This window comes from Solea solea, chromosome 2, assembly GCF_958295425.1.
Source record: "Solea solea chromosome 2, fSolSol10.1, whole genome shotgun sequence".
In the NCBI taxonomy this organism is placed as follows: Eukaryota; Metazoa; Chordata; class Actinopteri; order Pleuronectiformes; family Soleidae; genus Solea; species Solea solea.
In genome coordinates this window covers 25,784,437-25,805,125 of record NC_081135.1, presented here as the reverse complement: position 1 = coordinate 25,805,125, position 20,689 = coordinate 25,784,437, and the positions used below count along the sequence as shown (strand labels likewise).

The following is a 20,689-nucleotide window of genomic DNA, read 5'->3' as shown; positions in this document are numbered from 1 at the left end:
TTTTTTAAAAGCTACAGTGTTTGGTAAGCGTATTGTTTGATTCTCCGGGAACAGAGAGAACATAACATTAAATGTAGGCCGTGTCCTTCATCTGCTCTGTCAAGCAATAATATCAGACTTTTTTGTCGGGAAGGAGCAAGGAACATTTATCACATCAAACTGCTGAACGGCCGTGTTTTTTGAGCCGTAGAATTCACTTTGTACGAGCCTCTTTGTGCTTGCAGTCATACTCCAACCTGTTTGTGGCCATCTCGCTTCACTAGTACAGCATGGATACTGCCTTTGCCTCCATCTGTCTCACTATAAAACTAATAAGTTCCTGTGAGCAGCACTGGAATGTTGCTGGGCAAGACAAAATTGAAATGCCGTTATATTGAGAAACACAGAAGGGAGTGCGTGTAAAGCTGATAAGCATAATCAGCAGTATATGAACTCATTGGACAGTGGTTGACATTTGTTTATATTTAAAGTTACGCACTGCACTTGAGATACTACATGAACAAAATTGAGTCAAAACATATGCTCTGCAAGTAAAGAGAGTGTGACTGGCTTGTGTGCCGCTGCAGGAGCATGTTGTCATTGGATGCCACTAATCTGTCATATTGCTAATGAGCGTATTGAGAAGAGTTTGCTTCACAAATTAAATCTTCCCAACAGAAAGGAAAAGAACACTTGACACCACATGCTCCTGGCACAGGCTCCTGATTTACATCCTCATCCTGTCTGAATATTTTTTCCATCCCCCATAAGCTGAGCGTGATCCTGTGCCCAGACACTTTTCTTAACAACAGAACACGCTGCAGGATGGGATGACCTGTCGTGTCTTGTGTTTTATAAATGTGGTGTTACATTTGTGGAAATAAATCGGTTCAAATAAGGTCAGATTCAAGCATTTTCTAGGTCAATTTTCATTTTTTAAGCGCCTTGCAGCTGTGGTAAATGTATTTGAATAAATACAAGCTCAGAATGATTATTACACGCCTTCATGACAATAAAATACATGGTACGGTGCTATAAACAACCAAAACCATGATTCATTATAGTCATGACACTTGCAAGCACTCTCTGACTTATTTTATTTCACCTAATATCTAAATAAACAACTATTCTTAAGTGTGCAGATTTAAGTTATTTTGTCATGAAAATATCATGTTAAGCTTTAGGAAATATTGATTTTGTTTTTTTTTATGTTATAGCTCAAATGATTCAAAAGAAAGGGGAGATGGAACAATAAATCCATAATGAAAACAATGATATTTATAAAGAATGATTGATATTTTGTATCAGTGTGAAAATATCCGCAGTAGCAGCATTGGTGATAGTCAGAGTCCAGGTAACGCTCTGAATACTTTCCTCATGTGCGTCTCATTATGTCAGTGTATCATTATACAAAAAGCCTTAGGCCTGACCACACACACACACACACACACACACACAAGGTCCTAAAGAGGTATCAAATACAAGTACACACACACACTCAAGTTTAATGGTAATGGATGGGAAAACCATCAGGTCGGTGGAGTGTGGATTGTGCCATGCTGTGTTGTTTGCTTCGGTTACTCCTCAGGCCATGGCAATCATGGCCCCTGTAGTGCAGGATTTATTCAAACCTGGCAACAGTTTCTTCCTGAAATTAAAACTGTAGACATTTCATTTTTTAATCTAGAATATGTTTGTTTTTTTTTCGTTCAGTAATATTACGGTGTGTTGTGTCAATGTATTTAAATTAGAGACACACACACACATATTCCATCTCAGTGTACTGTAGGTCGCCACCATCGTTCACAGTAATCACAGGGGGCTAAAAAAGGAAAGTCCACATCTGGGCTGGGAGCAGTAATCACAGGTTGGCTCTTATTAAGCTGCAAGATGAGACCTCTGCACTGAGAGGATTTAAGCCACACACACACACACACACACACACACTCATTACCAGCTCACAGTGTCAGTCAGGTGTAGGGCAGCCAAGGTGAAGCTCCATGGATTTTTATTGTGTGAGACTAAGAGGCGATAAACTGGAACTTTAATTTTCTCAGGGTAAGTGTCCTGGACAACTACGCTGCACAACAAATCCTGTCAGATTGATTTGGTTTAGAGACTCGCGGCTTTAATGAAACTCATTCTGAGACCAGAAAAAGAGACTGAATGGTGTACCTGACATGGTAATGTGAGCACACCACAAAGACATCCTGTCCACCTTCACTAAGAACAGCAGCTAATTATTTAGAAAACCTCTCTGGCTACAAAGAGACAGCATCGTGTCACAACACTACAAAGTGTTGAAAAGGTAGAGGACGAAATGCACGTTCACTTTCTCACGGAGAAAGGGCAAAAGTTTGACACCTGCCTGTATGATGACCATGACACTGTAGCAACCAGGCATGTGACTTTAAAAAGTCAAGTGCAAGCTGTTTGCTTTATAATCTGTTAAATTAACGAGATCCATCCATCTTCTACCGCTTTATCCTCCACATGAGGGTCGCGGTGCCAATCCCAGCTGACATAGGGCGAATAGTGGGACACACCGTGGACAGGTCGCCATCCCAGCACCACATAGAGACAAACAACCATCCACTCTCACACTCACACCTATGGTCAATTCAGAGTGTCCAATTCACCTAATCCCCAAATCTGCATGTTTTTGGACTGTGGGAGGACAGTAGAAAGATCCAGCGAGAAAAAAAAAACACACATACGGGGAGAACATGCAAACTCTGCAAAGGACTTTGTTCTGACCAGTGAAGTCGGGTCTTGAGTGCTGACCACTACACCGACCGTGTGTAACAATAAACAAGATAAAACATTTTAATTTCCCATCAGATAAGCTATGGTAAACATGTCCTAACATCACCTCTTTAATTACCATAAAAACACAAAGTGGCCTATTGATTTAAGCAAGAATGTAAATAAGCTGATTCCAAAAATGCCAAAGCATTCTTTCCAAGTGTTGACAAAGAACTAGGTTAAAAATTCAAATACACACCTCTTTTTTCAAATCTTTTTTTGTTTTATTTTTTTTCCCTTGAACTAATCCGTCATTTGACCTGAAAAAGAGTGAGCGCATCATCAACAATGAGCTTCTTTTTGTACAAGTCCAGACCTATCTCTCCATGACTGTATCATGATTTCATCACTTCACTTTAAACTCACTGCAGATCTTAAGGAGACAGTTGCTGAGATGTTCTCTGACGTCACAGACTCGTTGACGTTGGGAAAATCGTGAATCACCGTAACATGTTAAAAGGTGATTTATCTTTCAGAGAAACCCACACCCATGACCCACCTAACAGATATGGGAAGGATATGGGGAAGCATGGGTGTTGAAGGGCAGGCCTAAAACAACTGAGACTGGGGATAAAATGAATAGTAAATTATGACATATGTATATGAATTTGATACAAATGAAATGCAGGTAACTAGTAAGCATTGATTTGGTATCAGTTTGCCACAGTTTCCAGTCTTAATGCTGAACTGAGCTGACCTGCTTCTGGATTATGTTTGGAGTTTATCAAGACAGATTTGAGATTGGAATAAATCCTTTAATTTAGCTTCAGGCAAAGAAGCAAATGTATATCAACGAACATAAAACACCAATAAAAGTCAACTGGACCGTGACGAAAGTTGAAACTTCACTTGAAACAGTGTGTCCTTATCTATCTGTCCGTCATCATGAGATCTCTCCAAATCACAGCAAACACTGACGGCTTTATCTTGACAGCTTGGTAATGCAGCAGGTTAAAGCTTAAGTTCACAGCATGGTGTCAGCAGGAGGTTATGACAGCACTGACAGAGGTCAGGTTACGGGTAGAGACGTAAGCCATTGAAGCAAAAAAAAGACTAGATTTAGATTCTAGATTAGATGAGCTCGCCAAAATAATTAGTATGTGAAAATGGAAAATCCAAACTCAGTACATTCCAAATATCTTTCATTAATGCGAGTGGTGGTTTCAAAACCTGGACTGCACAAATGTGTCATCATAAGCATTATCCGTGTAATTTAGTGTGTGGTCAGACAATGGCTGTTTGCAATTAGTCCTGGTGCCCTTGTGACAGAGTAAACCACCTCCAGACTCTATCAAAGCTGCAGGAGTTCTGCTGACGCACACATAAACCACTGCCAAATAATACCTGCCTCTGTTTGTCCGTAAACAACCAGCTCTGTTGATTCACAAGGATTTTAATAGCCTCAGCACTGTGCGAAAATCCCCTCATCTAAAGCGATCCAGGAAAACAAAAGCCAAATCAAATTCATTAAAGGTTAAGACAACAATTCAACGGAATGCAGAGCCGGCTAGCCATTTTGAAGCTTTCCTTCCTTCCTTCCCTACATCCTAACTTCACTTCCTGACTTCCTTCCTCACGCCCTCAGCCACTTGTGTGGCTGGAAGTGAAGAGCCACGATCTCAGATTCTCAGCTCTCTAAAGTGGCAGCTGGAGGAAGTGACAACTGGGTAGAAAAGGCCTCGCCTTCAGAAGAAAAAAATAGTCCACCCTCAGGAGCTGCAGGTTGGCCTTTCTCACGTTACTCCCTTCACCACAGAATGCTTACAGAGCGTGCTGATCCACGACTCCAGCTTCAAAGAGCCAGACGTAAACAGCACATAGAGCTGTGAGAGATGGTGATGGTGTGAAACCTAAAGCCTTGACCACCGCTGCCCTACAATGCACGGATGACAGGCGGCCATGACCGGGATATTTAGAGGTCAGGGTGAGGAATCTAGGGTTCCCTTTGTCAGAGTATCTCTGACAAGATGGAATTTGGTGTGTAATGCAAGGAAGGAGTCACCGGGCGTGGAAAGTTCCTAATGTGGTTTTACAAGTGTGGGGCAGCTGCCACTATAAAGAGGCTGATTACCAAGTTTAGAAATGCACATAGCTGGGATTCAGCTTTGTCAACAGGATGTGTCTCGGAGACATGAGATACCTGCAAGGGGTGCTGTTGTGTGCATGAACGTGTGATTGTGTGTGTGTGTGTGTGTGTGTGTGTGTGCTCACAATGATTTCATGACGTATAAAGAGATGAAAGAGAAGGAAGAGAGATAAATTTATACAACACACACACACACACAAGTCTATATGTGGGACTCGGGTTAAACAATCTAGGGAAACTACTTAATGTTCTCATCCTTGCAGTAGAATATTAAAATATTAGATAGGATTAAGGTGTGTTCCATAATATGTATGCTAAGGTCCAGGTCAAACTTTCTGTGTCTGTACGCTCCCCGTAGCACGACACTCTCCAGTCCAGTCAAAAGTCAAAAGAGACAACAAAGAAGACTGTAACCATAGAAACCTATAGTTTGAGTCCACTGGGACCCACACGTGTATAACTCAGAGCTAAAAGTCCACAAGGAAGTAGGAGTGAGAATCACGGGCTATCTCATGATACAATACTTGATACATGACCCATGATACCAATAATATCACGATACAACAATTCTGTTATAATCAATATATTGCCAGACAATCATATAGCGATACCACGATATCACGATAACTGAAGAAAACAAAATATCCATGAAAAGTTAAAAGTGCAGGGTGTATCAATTATCGTATTGCACGAGGAAGAAGAACATTATATCACCAAATCGATATTTTGAGCCACCGCTACAAGGAAGTACAAAAGAGGACAAACTCCATGAGAGAAATTGACACTACTAAAATGTAAATGGTCTTTTAGCATGAATGGAACCACAGAAGCGTCTTTAACCAGGGTCTAAAATGTAGCCTTTGCAATTTGTTGTGATTTCAATTTGACAATGATTCATTGTTCAGCCTTATGTGGGAATAAACAGGATATATATAAATCATATTCCCTGACACAGTAGGATGACCACATGCAGCGGCCTGACGAGATCGCCGTCCAACTTGTGTGTGTTGGTGACTTCCATTCAGAGAACAGACTGGGTGTGGGGTACAGCTAGTGGCGCTGAGGGTTTTATGGGACCGTCAGTGCCTGGGAGGAAAGGCGGCACTGATGGACAGGATGGGCCCTCGCTAAGGACATATCGCTGACCTTATACCTGCCACTCCTCTTTACTCAACTGTGACCTCTGATCCCATCACCAAATTCATTCTCACTGCCCTGCTAATACTGACGCACAAGGGAAAGCTGCGTTCTTTTAAACAAATCCCTCCAGTCTCTGACTGAGAAGCAATTTCTGAACTGCAGTTATGAAATGGGTTTAAATGTCCAATCATATTATTGTCATTGCCTAAGCATCCAGCTTCCAGGAAAACACCGATTGATTAACAGTAATGATTCATGCAGCATTTATCCGACTGCACTTGTTTTCACTGACTTGAGTTCCATCCGTGTCCTGCTTAATTAAATCCAGTGTGGCATTCAAAACACCGGCTTCATTCCATGACCCATTAAACATTTAAAATCTAGGACAGCTCATTTTCAGGAGTTAGCTGGAGGCAACTGGACTTGTTTGAGTTCAGTTGAAGACTGAAGGAGCCTCTGGGATTGGAGGTGAAACATAACCGTCCTCAGTACACAATATCAATGTAATTTCTGTAAAGCAATATTACTGAATCTGACCGCTTTCAAACACAAGTAGCTAAATTACATCCCTGCAATGTACAGCATCAGATCAATTATTTCTAAATCTTACAGTTATACACTCTGGGATTTGACAAAAACACCCTGAATAGCAGGATATTTTCCCTAAATACCACCCAGCTATAGATGGGTATCACTCCTTTAGGTCTGAATATAAATTCATTTTAATGATACAGTTTGCATGGGTTACAACATTTAATACTAGTATAATATGAAGTTGCTCAGGTAGAAAAAGCATATGCCCGCCCCGGAGCCTCTGCCCCTAATATCATGTCTATACTGACTCACAACACATATAATGCTGCTGCCAGGGAGGCACAAGAGGTGAGTGGAGGAGGAGCGACACATCACTACACACACACACTTTCTGTGAGTGAGTGAGGGAGTGAGTGTGCCCTCCTCTGAGTCAGAGGGAGGATGACAAATCAGACCTATAGCCAGTCTCGGCATAGCTCATTGCTGTCTGGGCTGATTTCCAAGTGACACATCCCAACCTAGACGGGCACACACTCAGCATTTACAGGCAATTTCCAATGGTGTCTGTCTGTCACTATAAACAAACTATAAAAGATTGAAAGCATCCGGGGATGACAGAGATGATGTCACATTAGTGTTTAGAGTTAAAGAATGAAAATATGTGGGCAGACATATAATGGAGAAGTAGTGAGTGCTGGCAATGACATAGTTTAGATTTAAATGAAGCAGGAGTGAACAAAGTAACTATGCAAAGTCAGTGTCACTTGATCGCATGCTGTCAGTTGGCCCTTATCTTGTGGGTACATTATTTTCTTATCATATTCCTACATGCATTAATGCAACAGTATAGAAGCTATGCTATGATATGGCAGATCAGCTGTTTGGGTTATACGATCAAAGGGCTGCATCGTAGACAGCATTGGGAGAAGTGTTCCAAATATAGTGCACGTAAGAATTTGTATTGCTATATTTCAGTTGGGCTACAACACATTTTCTGTGCTGTCCACATTCTACAAACTGGTAGTCTTCACTATGTAAACACACCGATGTTGTATTTATTGTACATCTTTACTTTTTAACTGTAACTATATTCTCAGTTTCATGTTTGTTTGTTAGTTGTTTATTTTACATACAATAGCAGAAATAGAATAATTTACAAGCAGATAAGAATAACAAACCAAGAATTCCATTACATTTACGACTTGTTTATTTCAGGGTGAGACAATAACACCTTTGTTTCCTTGTACACTGAACTATAACTAATGAGAATGTGTCACGCATATGTTACCATTTCAGTAGAATATTGTGTTTTGTTGCACTGTCAGTTGCTTTGCTCATGCTATAACCTGAATAGTGCAGTATTGAGTGTACACACTGAGGCATGTGTATATAGAGCATTTATATAAGTATATGTACAGCCAGAAAATTAAAACTGATATGGTGTATGTATACACCCCCACTTTCCTTCCTTAACTATTCCTTAACTCCAATTAACTGTTGCCTCTGCAGCTGCGTCCTGTAGTTCAGACCAGCCCAGTGCAAACACGGTGACGTGTTGTATCTACATCATCACACCAAGGATAATAACTATTATTTCTGCAGTGAAAAGTAAACTTGTGCTCTGTGTGGAAAACCGGAGCTGATCTGAAATCAGCCAGACTCACACAAAACACAACAAAGAGCCGCCGCACTCAGAGGTCACGTTAAAAGGACAAAACGAATACAAAAGCTTTTATTTTGAAGGGGGAAGGATAAGAGAACTCACCTCTACAAAGAAAGTATCCATTTTTTTAAAAAATAAAAACTCCTGTCCCTTTGTCGTCTCAGTTGAGGGGACCACAGAGGATGAGGAGGGGAAGCTGCGCCATCCGCTTCGCTAAAATCAATACAACTTCTTTCCTTTGTTTCCAGTTAACTGGGAAGAGTCAGAGGAGAAACATTCTCCAGCCCCGACTTTGAGACACTTTGACGGGAGTGAATTCTCTTGTGACCGCTTGTTTGCTCTGTGTCCCGGAGAAAGAGAGGACGAGTTCTGTGAGTGTGGAGCAGGCGCTGCTGTGTTTCTGCTGTCCACTCATTTCAATGAAAGAGAGAACACCGGCATATTATGCAGAGAGGAGGAGCTTAGCAGGGTCACAGACAGACCCCGCCCTTCCTCAGCACACGCCCTCTTTGTGTCTGTCTCTACAAAGGAGCTGATGATGATTTTTCAATAGGATGTTGTTGTGCACATTTACCCTGTTTTAGCACCAGGACTATGTTAATGGTTCGTTTTCTTTTAAATAAATGTTGTAAAATGATTTTTAATATATTAACAAATGCAGATGTTTGCGTCATATTAATTGAATTGAATTGAATTGAATGACTTTATTCCATATTAACATAATAATAATTCCTTTTGACCAGCTACACCTTATGTACTTACGTTGTCTTTGTGTTACTGTCTAAATTTTTTATATCCAAATTCCTTGCATGTGCACTTGGCAATAAATACCAATTCTGATACTGATTCTGTAGCCAATTCTGCTTCAGTTTCTTGGAATAAATGTATTAAATTTACTATGGGTCGATATAAATGTTCCGTTGTCATCGTTCTTAATATTGAGACTTCTTTGAAACGTTTCTCTTGCTGCCTTCTTGGTCAGATCCCTCTGCTAAAATGTGTTTTAATCTCAAGAGAGACTTAAGAAATATTCACTGAACTGACAGAGCAGCTTTTGTCATAAAATAATCTTAACTGAGATAAAGGTCCAGGGTTTGTCTTTTACTAAGGTGGTTAACTGGCACAAATGGAATATACTACCCATTGTGTATGTTATGCAAGTGTGTGGTCACTTTCAAATAATAATTATGTTGTTTTCGTAGCCTTAGACTAAACCTTTTATATGTATTTTAGACAAGGGCCTTGCTTTATGGAGGCCGCCATCCTGCACTGCCATGTTTCTACCACAGTCTGAACGGACGTGTGTTTTTGCATTTTTAAGGGGGAAGCTCACTAAGCAAACAAACACAGCTCTGTCTGCAAAAGCTAGATATACAAACCGATGAAGAAGGAGGAGGAAAAGACAAAGGGAGGGGGAGAGTGTAAAATGGAGAGATTTGTTACTTTTGGCGCTTTCCCACAGTACAGTTCTAGCACGGCATGGCTCATCTCTATTTTCTTTTTTTTTGCTTCTCTATTAGCGATAGTACCTGGTATCTTTTAGTACCTGAGCCGATACTAAAATGAGACGTCGACAGACTGCTGGCCACTGAAGTCATGAGCGACGTCCGACACAGGAATCAAACCGAACTATGCCAAACTGTAGATCAGTTAAAAATAGTTCACCTCCAACATTTAGCAAGGACATTTGTGCATTGTCTGGTGTGTTTAGCGACAGCCCTGCCCAAAGCTGGCAATCCTGAGCCGCATCACATGCTGTTCAGCCGTGTTTTAGCTCAGTGACTGTGTCAGACAGAGTCACACAGGAAGTACTGAATAAATCCTTTCAATTAACTGATTCTAATGATTCAGAACACTGAAAACAACTGCTTTGCTCATCACTAGTTTGTGTATGTCTCGTATAAAGCAACGTCACAGCAGCTTGGTGCACTATAGTAATGGTAAATGACGTGCCTGATACCAAACCAAGTAGAGTAGAGCTGAGTATTGCTAGAACTGTGTAATGGAAAAGCGCCATTAGTGGTAGGCTAAGGCTTCCGTAGTGTTAAAGGGAGGGGTGAGTAGAGGAGTTCCCTTTGTTGCAATCTTCAGCCTCACCCTTAACTCTTACATGCTCTCGCAACTATCTATATCAGATCACATTGGTTTGTCATGTTTTAAAGTGGATCCTGATACAAAACGTTTGGGAAACACTGAATTGGATTATGGTCTACAAAAAACGTGAACAAAGCACAGCAATATAGTCAAAATCGGCAGGGGGAAGCATATACTGTATATAAACAGATGTTTTCCTCATATCTGGCCCAATAATTTTGTTTATGCTTAATAGTTTTCTATAGATATAGAAAGCTTAAAGGAATACTTCACCGATTTGCATTTAGCATTGTATTACTAGAATAGGGGTAGTATTTTTGAAAAATTGTGTTTCCCAACCTCAGTTTCCCTTGAGTCGAGAAATATCTTCATTCTTTTTTTTGTCACATGTCCACCAGTGTCACTCGGTCTGAGCCTTGAAACTGCAACGCTAATTACGCACTTTTTAGACCCACTTGTAGTGGGACAGGACCTCATTCCCAGAATGTAAACAGTGTCCGCCATCTTTGCTAACAGTTACGCTAACAGGACCGAGTGTCACTGGTGGGCAATAACAAAAAAAAGAATGAAGATATTTCTCAACTCAGAGGAAACTGAGGTTGGGAAGCACAATTTTTTAAAAATACTACCTCTATTCTAGTAATACAAAGCTAAATGCAAATTTAACTTACCTTATGGCCCCTCGTGGCACCAGGGCCACAGTCTTCATACATGTTTACTGTTCATTTAAGACAGGAATACGTGTACAATGGGAGGAATGTGTTGTTGATCATATCAGGCCCATTCCTTCAGTGAGTGTGTGTCAGACTGAGGATAAGACGAATCATTATTTTGATTTCCTCCTTAGGGGAAAATAAACTGTAAAGGAAGAGGAAGAGGCAGATCAGTGGGAGCGAGCCAGCTTTATTTTAGTAAGTGGTTGTGAACTTTGGTCATGGTCTGAGGATATGGGACAGTTTTAAACTAAATGTAGACGACATTTGGTAGGTGGATTGTACACGATATGAGAAGTGCTGCGAGGGGCTGAGCTGCTGGCCATAGGGTTCTCATTTATTATTTTATTAAATATAATATTGATTCATGTCAGGCAAAAAAGTACACATGTTCACTTTTGAATTTGAATGATATTATTATACCTGATTTCTGTTTACATAAAATTAATCTGTACATTTTTTAAAGCCTGAGAAGCCATTAAAAGCAGCATTACTTAAGCACCACTGCCTATTCCCTACCTATTCAATATGATCAAATATTGAAAGCACTGGCTCATAAACTGCATGATGTATGCAGGATTTAATTTTGATCTGTATTAACACGGATTTAGCCAACATTAACCTCTCTCTCACACACACACACACACACACACACACACAGTCGGGTTTCCATGAGGACATGACATTTACTTACATTCATTTCCTATAGACCTTAAACCATGTTTTAATCCACATCATGGAGACTTGCCCTGTGACACACACATATTGTCCCCACAACATTTTCGAATACCAATTTAGTTTTTTCTTTTAAATGTTTGATTTAATTTCATTTAATTTAATTTAAATACATTCTCACAGCCTGATAGTCCACTGCACGTGACAACGCAGCACAGACACAAACAGTCGCCCTTAGGAAGATTATTGACGAGTGCAAGCTGGCAAACAAAACTATAATGATTTGAGGCCACATAACACTGTACTCATCCCACGCTCACTGGAAGCTTTCTGGTTGCAGTGTAAGCTTATGCTGGCGTTTCTAATGAACAAGAGGAAAAACACACACACACACACACACACGAGTGCGTGCATGTCTTGTCTGTGACCTTATGCCAGTCAGATAAACCAAGCAGACTCAACCTCAGATAACAGAGGATAGACAGAGCCAAGTTAATCTACATAGTCATGCTAGAAATCCAGCCTGGGTAATTGTGTTGTGTCTGTTATACAATCAGTGTTGACCCTAAAAGCAGCAAACAGAGCAGCATGGTAGAGGGTTTTTACAAAGAAATTCATTTAATAATGCTGGGATGTTGTAGTTGAGTGGTGTTATTTGGGTAGTTTTATTGGTTATATTGTGTGTTTTTTATATATGTATATACTATATATATATATATATATACCTGCCCTATAGTGACTTTGAACGTCGCATGATCGTTGGGAAAATGCTGATCTACTGAGATACTGTATATGTGTAGGGTTTACACTGGTTTGAGATGATAGAAAGGAAACAGAAACCGTGATTAAAAGGTTGCGAGGAGTGAGCAGCCCCTGTGCTATTGACCTCTGATGAGCTAATGCAGTTTTGTGTAATATTTTCACATGACATGCTGTGCGATGTTGCAGCCTTTGGAGCTGTCAGAATGGAGTCTGAGATGATTCCAGAGCGGAAGAGGAGGGATGCGGATACCGACTATAATCACACATTACCCATTATCTGCCAGGACCAAACAATAGTGAAAGAGCTGCTCTTTGCATGAGTCACTAATTTGTGAATACTGTGGCAAGTTGGCAGGCAGAGGTTAGATTGTGTTTAAGAGCAAAGCACCCTTTCATTCTACCTGAGAGGACAAAGGGAACAAGAACAAAACATCCATTTGGTCATCAGATCTCCAGAGGGCAGTGGAGGGAGGGGGAGGAGGAGCACAGACCTACAGGCTACATATGGTTTAAGTCCACATATTGTATGTTGCGTTGGTCCTTTGGGGAAAAAAGTTGCACAGGTGAAGTATGAAAAGAAAAGGAAACATAAAAAGGAAGAAAACGACAGCATGTTTTAGGACAGAGGATGTTTGCCTTCATGGTTTTCTGACAGAAAATTTGAGCATGAGGCCAGTGTTATAAAACTATAAAAGCTAAACCTATAACTGAGTAGCTTTGCTGCCTAAACTTCATCAAACTGGAACTGAAAATGTAAAATGACATCTTGAAAAATCATCTAACGTCTCGTCTTAATTCCAGGCTTTTAAACACCTGGTTGTCAGCATCGACAAGGTATTTGGATTAGGGCTGTGTTTATGTAAGAGTTTCAGTGGCGGGTGAAAAAACAGATATGTGACCCTAAATACCAGAGTGACCATACAGGAGGAGACAGCAGGCATACCACAGACTGACTGACAACAAAAAAACACTCAGCTGTGTGTCAGGTCTGCAAGGCTGACACTCAACATACATGCTGGGGTTTGTTTTTTATCATCTCAGTGAAATTTACAAGCAGGGGAAACAGGGATAAAGATGATGAGACTTGGATTGTAAAAGGCAACATAAATGTTTTTTTAAAAAAAAAGCTTTTAAAAAACTGTTGCATTTTACAAGCTATAAAAATAAAGATAATTGAGGCAGCACACACATACCGACCCACTGCACCATCTTTGCCCCCACTTCCTGCTCTCACAGCATGGGAAACGTTTGTGGGAAGACCAGTGTCTGCAGAGATGGTCTCCACAGCTTCATGCAACTGACGGAGTCATGGACTCAAACACGAGATACACCTCAGGCATGAAAGAAGGGCTTCTTCTTTCTATTTTTTACTTTTTTTACTTACTCATCAAAACAAGGTCCAAAGCTTAACGGTCATGTGACCATTTCGCGTCCGATTAAGCGTGAAAACAGAAAATGGCATGTGATGGATGCATTTTCACAGCAGAGGAGACCTCGGGCAACGTCAGTCAGGTGAGGTGAAGATCCTCATGTCATGTCAGACAAAGGGTTAATCTGGAGGTACCATTCACTGTGAGCTCTTGTAATCATTGCAGCTAGGTTTGTTTGTTTGCACATTAAGTAAAACGTTTTTTTTTTATTTAAAAAATTGTGTCAGCAATAGCAACAGAAGATCCATGAAAATCCCTTCCCTGAATAAATTAGTTAATAATCAACAATAGTCATACCCTCCATTAAATTTCAAAATCCTTCTTGAGTAGAGAACATTTCTGGTGCTTTTGAATGATAATGTAGATGTTTATTTTAGTGATGTAGATAGATCTAAAATGCTGGTCCTCTGTATATCAACATGACCTGATAAGAGAAGTCCAATGAAATGGTGTCTAGTGATATATGAGTGAAAAATGATGTAAAGCACTTCTTGGGAGCTCAGGTCTTGAGTTAGGTGAATACATTTAAACATAAAGTCACAGATCTGGTAACTATTTTATCATTAGGAACAGATAAAAGTTATTAGATCTCCTATGCTTTCATTTAATCCTTATTATCCTTATCTGTTGCCTGAAATCTGAGCGCCACCTAAACAACAAGCACGGTAATTTATGATTTAGTTGATGCATAAAGTGTTATATTCAACAAAGTCCAATGCTGACTATCCAGACAGTTTCCACATATCCATCTGAAATATGATATACTAATAGCAAACCTGTAAGGATTCTTATGATTAAATTACACTAATTACACCGTCACTGCTTATTTGTCTTTCACGGTGGGGGCCGTGCATCAGGGAAGCGAGGGATTACTGGATGCACTCCGGGAACAAAGCAAAACATGGAGGTAGCGGGTGTAAAAATTGATTCAGTGATTAAATGAGGCGTAGTTTAGCTGAAGGATGGCAAAAAGGAGAGGAACAGAAAGGGAACATCTGGATAAAAAAAGGACCACATGACAAAGGTGATTCAATTTTTAAAGGATGTGTCTCAGTGGCAGCATTAGATTATTGCATAAACACGGTCGATGACATATCCCTGTGCCACATTTATTAAATTATGTGGCCAATACCATAACACCACGGAGTCAACAGATCTCCAGCTGATAGCATTACTCACACCTATGTCAGTAATGTCTCTCCTGTGTTTCCAAGGTGAAAGGACACAAAATGATGTAGTGGATTTATGCTTCATCAGTCGTCAGTCATGAACGCAATCAGACTCTAAATCAGAATCAAGACTGCTGTCATTTTAAGATGCTGGATTAAAATTATGTCATATTATGTAACAAAGTCACAACCTTGCATTGTAAGGATTTTCCAGGGAGCAAGGAAGCAAAATCTAAACACCTGTTTTCATTGGCCTTTGACACTGATTTCCATTTATTTGATCTGTTTTTTTATTGTGGTTTATATCCACATTTTTATCCATGTTTTTATGTCTTTTAATTTATTGGAGTTGTTGTAGATGTATCTTATAACCTCGTGTGAGCTTCTGTGCCTTTTATTTATTGTGTCATTTATTTATTATTCTGTACAGCACCTTGATCCACTGTGGTTGTTTTGAAGTGCTTTACAAATAAAGTGGGATTGGATTGGATTGGAAAGGGATGAACGATGGCATTATCAATAACATAGCTGATAGCAAACACCTTCTCAAGAGTATGCCCATAGTAGATGTGGGGAGACGGACGTTTCAAGGGACTTTGGGGGCCCCAGGCCTAAAGAGCTCGATACTCAACCAAACCAATGTTCTCAAAATATGAGGTTTTTGTCAGCAAGCAAGCTACATGGGGCCTCTTTTGGGGGTTTCCATGTGTCACTGCATTCTTCTGTGCATAGTCGATCATGAAATGTAAGGTTGCTCTCATAAAACTGCCATTTTTGCAGACTAATTTAATCACCCTGTCTTAGAGGCCCTATCCCTGCTTGGAGCCCCCATGCAGTTTCCTGCCTCCCCGACGCTGCTTCAATGCACCAGATGGAGCTGAAGTGAAAACTTTTGCACTTCATAAAAGTCAGAGGTCGTCTAAGTCTGTATCGGATCCATCCTCCTCTGTGGGTCCTGAATGTCACTGCATGCATTTTTAAACTAATTAACTGACCTCCCGATGTGTATGCTAAAAATGTGTGGCTAAAAATAAAGAGGAATTGAGGAAGCTTGTGCATTGCGAGTGAACATGTTGTCATAAAAGGGAAGATAATGGAAGAACATTAATCACAGTGATTAGCGTCACACACTCCATCAGCTGGACCTCCTGCCCTCGAGTCCAAGCAACAGGATTTCACAATATATCTCACCACAAACATTCCTCCTCTGACATACTTTCATTCCCAAATGCATACCATACCTTCCTGAAGACTGAAGAACGAGTGCCAGCTTAAACTCTTCCCACACTCCCAAGCACTGTCCAGTTCCTGTTTGTTTAAAGACCTTCATTTTCCAATCCACACTAATATTGTATTAACTCTCATCATCAGTCCCCATATATCTGCTTTATGTAACCTGAAAAACGATGTCAAGGCGTCCTAATTAAATCGCTCATTAACATGCCAGCGCGCTGTTGTCATGTTTGTGGCATGTTTTTGTTTATTGTTTAGTTTCTCAGGAAATTGGAAAGTCTCTTGTCCAGTCCAGATGAGTCCAGGTCCAGCAGTGATTCACTGGTCATTCAGAGCCTAAGAAAACACAAAGAATGGAGACATGTTGGGAATTCTGTGGGACTGTCACGCATGATATGATTCAACTTTGTGAATCACAGACAGCTCAGCATTTTCCCACTTACTGTTACACCACTGATAAGTGAGCTTTACCTTATATGTTCAAGTTAGCTCATTTAACTAAGTGTAGCTTCTTTTTTCTTTTCTTTTTTAAAACTATGTGATGCTGATGTTAAACACATTTTTATCAGGTGTACAATATGTTTTGGGGGGATTCTTTAGTGAAGTAGCTGGTTCGTGTGGCACAATATAATAAGCTAAATCTTCCTCATGTGAACTACAGTTAATAGGAAGAATAAAGTGGCATGTAAGCCATTGCAATACTTTTTACCTCTCAATAGCATCATTCTGTAGACCAGTGGTTTTTAAACTCTTTTTTTTTTTTAGAAACTTTTGAGCTCCTGAAGTGTAAAGGTGTAAATAGGTCGAGCAAAGACAGCTACTGACTTTTCACAGGAGGCAGATTTATTCCCAATAAGGTCATTTGCTCTCTCATCCTCCTCCTCTTCCTCACGTATACTTCACACACTGGTATCGTGAAATTAGATTAAGATGGAGCGAGAGATAAGGTGTCTTTAATTATAATTTATTTGTGTTATTTGTTTCATTTTCTACGCACTCTGGTCAAAATTCCTCAGCTCCACTCTGATCACATACCCTGGTATATACAGTAGAAAGAGTATTTCTGATTTTCCTCCAAGTACCACCAGAGGAAGCTAAGCGTACCACTGGTGGTACACGTACCACAGTTTGAGAACCATGGCTGTAGAAACCTCAGATCCTCCTGTCCAGCCCCTGACATCATTACCATCAGTCTGGGTGTGCATCATAGATCATCTCGCTTGATTTCCAGGTCACCTTCAAAACAACATGACGTGATTTTGTAAATGATGTTCCCATTTTGAGGAAAATACACAAGAGTTATGAGTGGACACCAGATGATATCATCCATTACCTGCTTGGTTGCAGTCCGTCAATTTCCATTTGCAAAGCGTCGACATGGCTAAGTTCAAATTGTGCATCTCGAGGCTGCAAACAGGATTTTTAATCTGAGTTATTAATGATATTGATTTGTGCTCCTCATCTCTATCTTGTTCTCTTTCCTCTCTTATTAAATGTGATGCTTTGTTTGTAATCTGCTGAACTAGTTTCTGTACATGTGACACCTACTGCACGTCTGCGCCTTAGACCCTAAGGATAGAGGGTGTCACATTCTGTACAGACTGTAAAGCCCTTCAGGGCAAATTGTGCGTCTGATGTTGGGATATATACTTTTTTTTCTTACTTGACTTGACTTGACATCATGACTGGTTGCCACTTGATGTGAATGTGTGTATGCAAGGGGGGAGGGGGAGAGGCATATAATTAAATTCCCATCAGAATAAACACACTTAAGTATAGTAAAAAGGTGGCACATTATGGCAAATAAACTGCTCTTTATAGATGTAAATTAATTTAGTTTGGCAGAGTGCCTCTTTAACATCAGCTGTTCCTTGTGAATTGCACTATACTTTTAAGAGGTGGGGGCAGGGGGCGTCTGAATACACCTGCTTCCACCAGAGACAACAAAGAGGGCTTATTTTGGGGGTGGGTGGGTGGTGGTGTGGCAGCAGAGGGGACGGTCCAATCTAATTACAGACTCTGGGGAGATGACTTCACTGAGGTGACGCCCGACCCAAGGGCAAGTGTTTTTCTGTGTCTCCCATCACATGAGTGGGCAGGCCTCTTCATTTACTGTAGGCAGGTCTGTGTCTGTACGCTTACTCAGTAATTAAAAACAATGACTATTGCAGCTCAAATCAACCAGGAATCAGAGCAGACAGCGTATGTGGCAGCAGTTTACAGTGTTAGTATCAGTCAAAGTCACTCCAATGGGACGACCACTCTTGCTGTAGTGCTGCAGTAAGTGATGTACTTTAGTGCATTAGTCACTCTTTTTCTTTGTGGTTTTAACATCCATTTTCCACAACCTCAGTGGCTTCAAAGATAGGATTTGACGAGCCCTCCTCAGGCACGATCACGCTCATAATAACCAAATTACAAGCCCATGTATGTCGTTCCTCCTCTCCTTCCCAGGACTATTAGCGGTGTCTGCCAGTGGTCTAACGAGCCACAGAGACCCAGCATTTGTACTATCTGCAATTGAAATCAGTTGCCATTAGCAATTGTGAGCTTCCGGTCTTCTTCTAATGGAGACTGATGGGTAAAGAGGCAGCACAGGAAATGACATTACTGTGTGGACTACAATAATAATAATAATACTACAGAGGGGGTGGACCACAAGAAAGAGTTTGAGCATCTGTAGAACCGTGTGTGTGTGTGTGTGTGACTAAGAAAAAGGGGTTTCCATTACACACTACAACACACGTATAGTATAATAACAAGAGTCCACTGCTCTCCTGCAATACAGTTACAACAGACTTAGATGAATTATTTGGGTAAAATATTAAAAGCAGTAAAAAAATACTATAGTTAAGAACTGCAATGGTCCTTTTTTAAAAACATACATGTAGTGTGCTTTAATGTTGACCATTTGGATGTAGATGCATTGTCTTTGTTGTTTGTTGAGGATATGATTAAATCACCTTAAATGCATTGTCTCTGTCTGTCCCAAGCCCGACTTCCTGCACAATGGTGCTCCTAAACTAAGCACTACAGCGCCACCTAGTGTCCTGCATAAGAAGGTCTATCAGCAGATGTGCTATTTTGTTCTTCATCATTCATCTTAAAAGAAAAGAAAAGAAACTTGTTTTAATGATGAAAGTTGAGCTGTTGTCATCATTCAAATAACAATGAATCTTATGCTGAGTCTACACACTGCATGTTCGTATGTGGTGAAAACATTATATCATATATTTAATGCACATTTTACCCCAGAAAAAATGCAGTTATATATGTCATTATTTAATTGGATGTGCTCTACAAGTCTACAAGTCTAACTGACTTTTGAACTGTTCTGGAGATTTGGTGGAGCACTATCTACTTTAAAAGGTCATGATTATTTATAATGATTATTCATTGTTGGTCAGGGCAAAATATTTACATTTTTTATAATATTACTTAAGTAAGTCTTAGTAGTATATGACATTTACTGTACTTAAGTATCAAAAGTAATTTTCTGATATAAAATATACTTTTGGAAGTTAAGGATTAAGCCATGGTAGCTCAGTGGTAGGGTGAGTTGTCTTGCAACTGAAAGGTTGTGGGTTCAATTCCTGGCCCTGCTAGTCTATGTGTGTCCCTGAGCAAGACACTTAACCACATGTTGCAGCGTGTGAATGGGTATGAAAGTTGTGTGAAAGTTGTGTGAAAGGGTGAATGGCAAAACTATAGTGTAAAGCAGCTCATCAAGACTAGAAAAGCTCGATATCAGCCTTTCTCAAAGTGTGTCCCCGGACCACTGGTGGTCCGTGAGCGACCCCTATTGGTCTACGAGGTGACAAGCAAGTAACATATCAGTGACATAAATGTCAGTGTTTTCATTTCAGTGTTTCTCAAACTGCCTGCGACATATATGTGTTGTTTTCAATATCAAATCAACTAGTTCATTTTAGGTGGTTGTAATATGTGAACTGCTGAAGTTGCCATATTGTTTTGGGGCTATTTTGAGTTAGGTCTTCCGTGAGTGTTCCTGAAAAAGTTTGAGAAACACTGCTCTTTATAAACACAGACCATTACCAACTCTCTCTTCTTCTTCTGATTTTATTTGGTAGTAACAAGTAACAAATATAGTTAGGGCATTGTTAGTGGATTAAAAGTGAACGTTGCTAGAAATATAAATAGCAAAGTAAAATACAGATATATTAAATTTGTACTTAAGTACAGTAACAAAGTATTTGTACTTTTTTCCACTGTACTTTGTAACTGCTTTTCTCCTATAATTATATATATATTTTTCATTCTCATCTGAATCAAAGTCCTGTGATTTGTTATAATCAATCATGTGAGGTAGTAGCCACCATTACTGTTGTTGTTTTTGCTGTTAAAAGCGGCGGAGTTTAGGACCCTGCAGGTTCCACAGAGAATCA

At 40.1% G+C, this 20,689-nt stretch overlaps 1 protein-coding gene across 1 annotated transcript in view; it reads right to left on the bottom strand.

The window, feature by feature from the left end:
* The window catches only part of myo10l3 (myosin X, like 3), a 50,545-nt gene extending 41,941 nt beyond the window's left edge, over positions 1 to 8,604 (bottom strand). Inside the window, exon 1 of the mRNA XM_058623471.1 lies at positions 8,310 to 8,604. Coding sequence (XP_058479454.1) covers positions 8,310 to 8,330 — 21 coding nt within the window. The 5' untranslated portion in view covers positions 8,331 to 8,604. The remainder of the gene's footprint in view (positions 1 to 8,309) is intronic.
* Between the last annotated feature and the right edge of the window lie 12,085 nt (positions 8,605 to 20,689).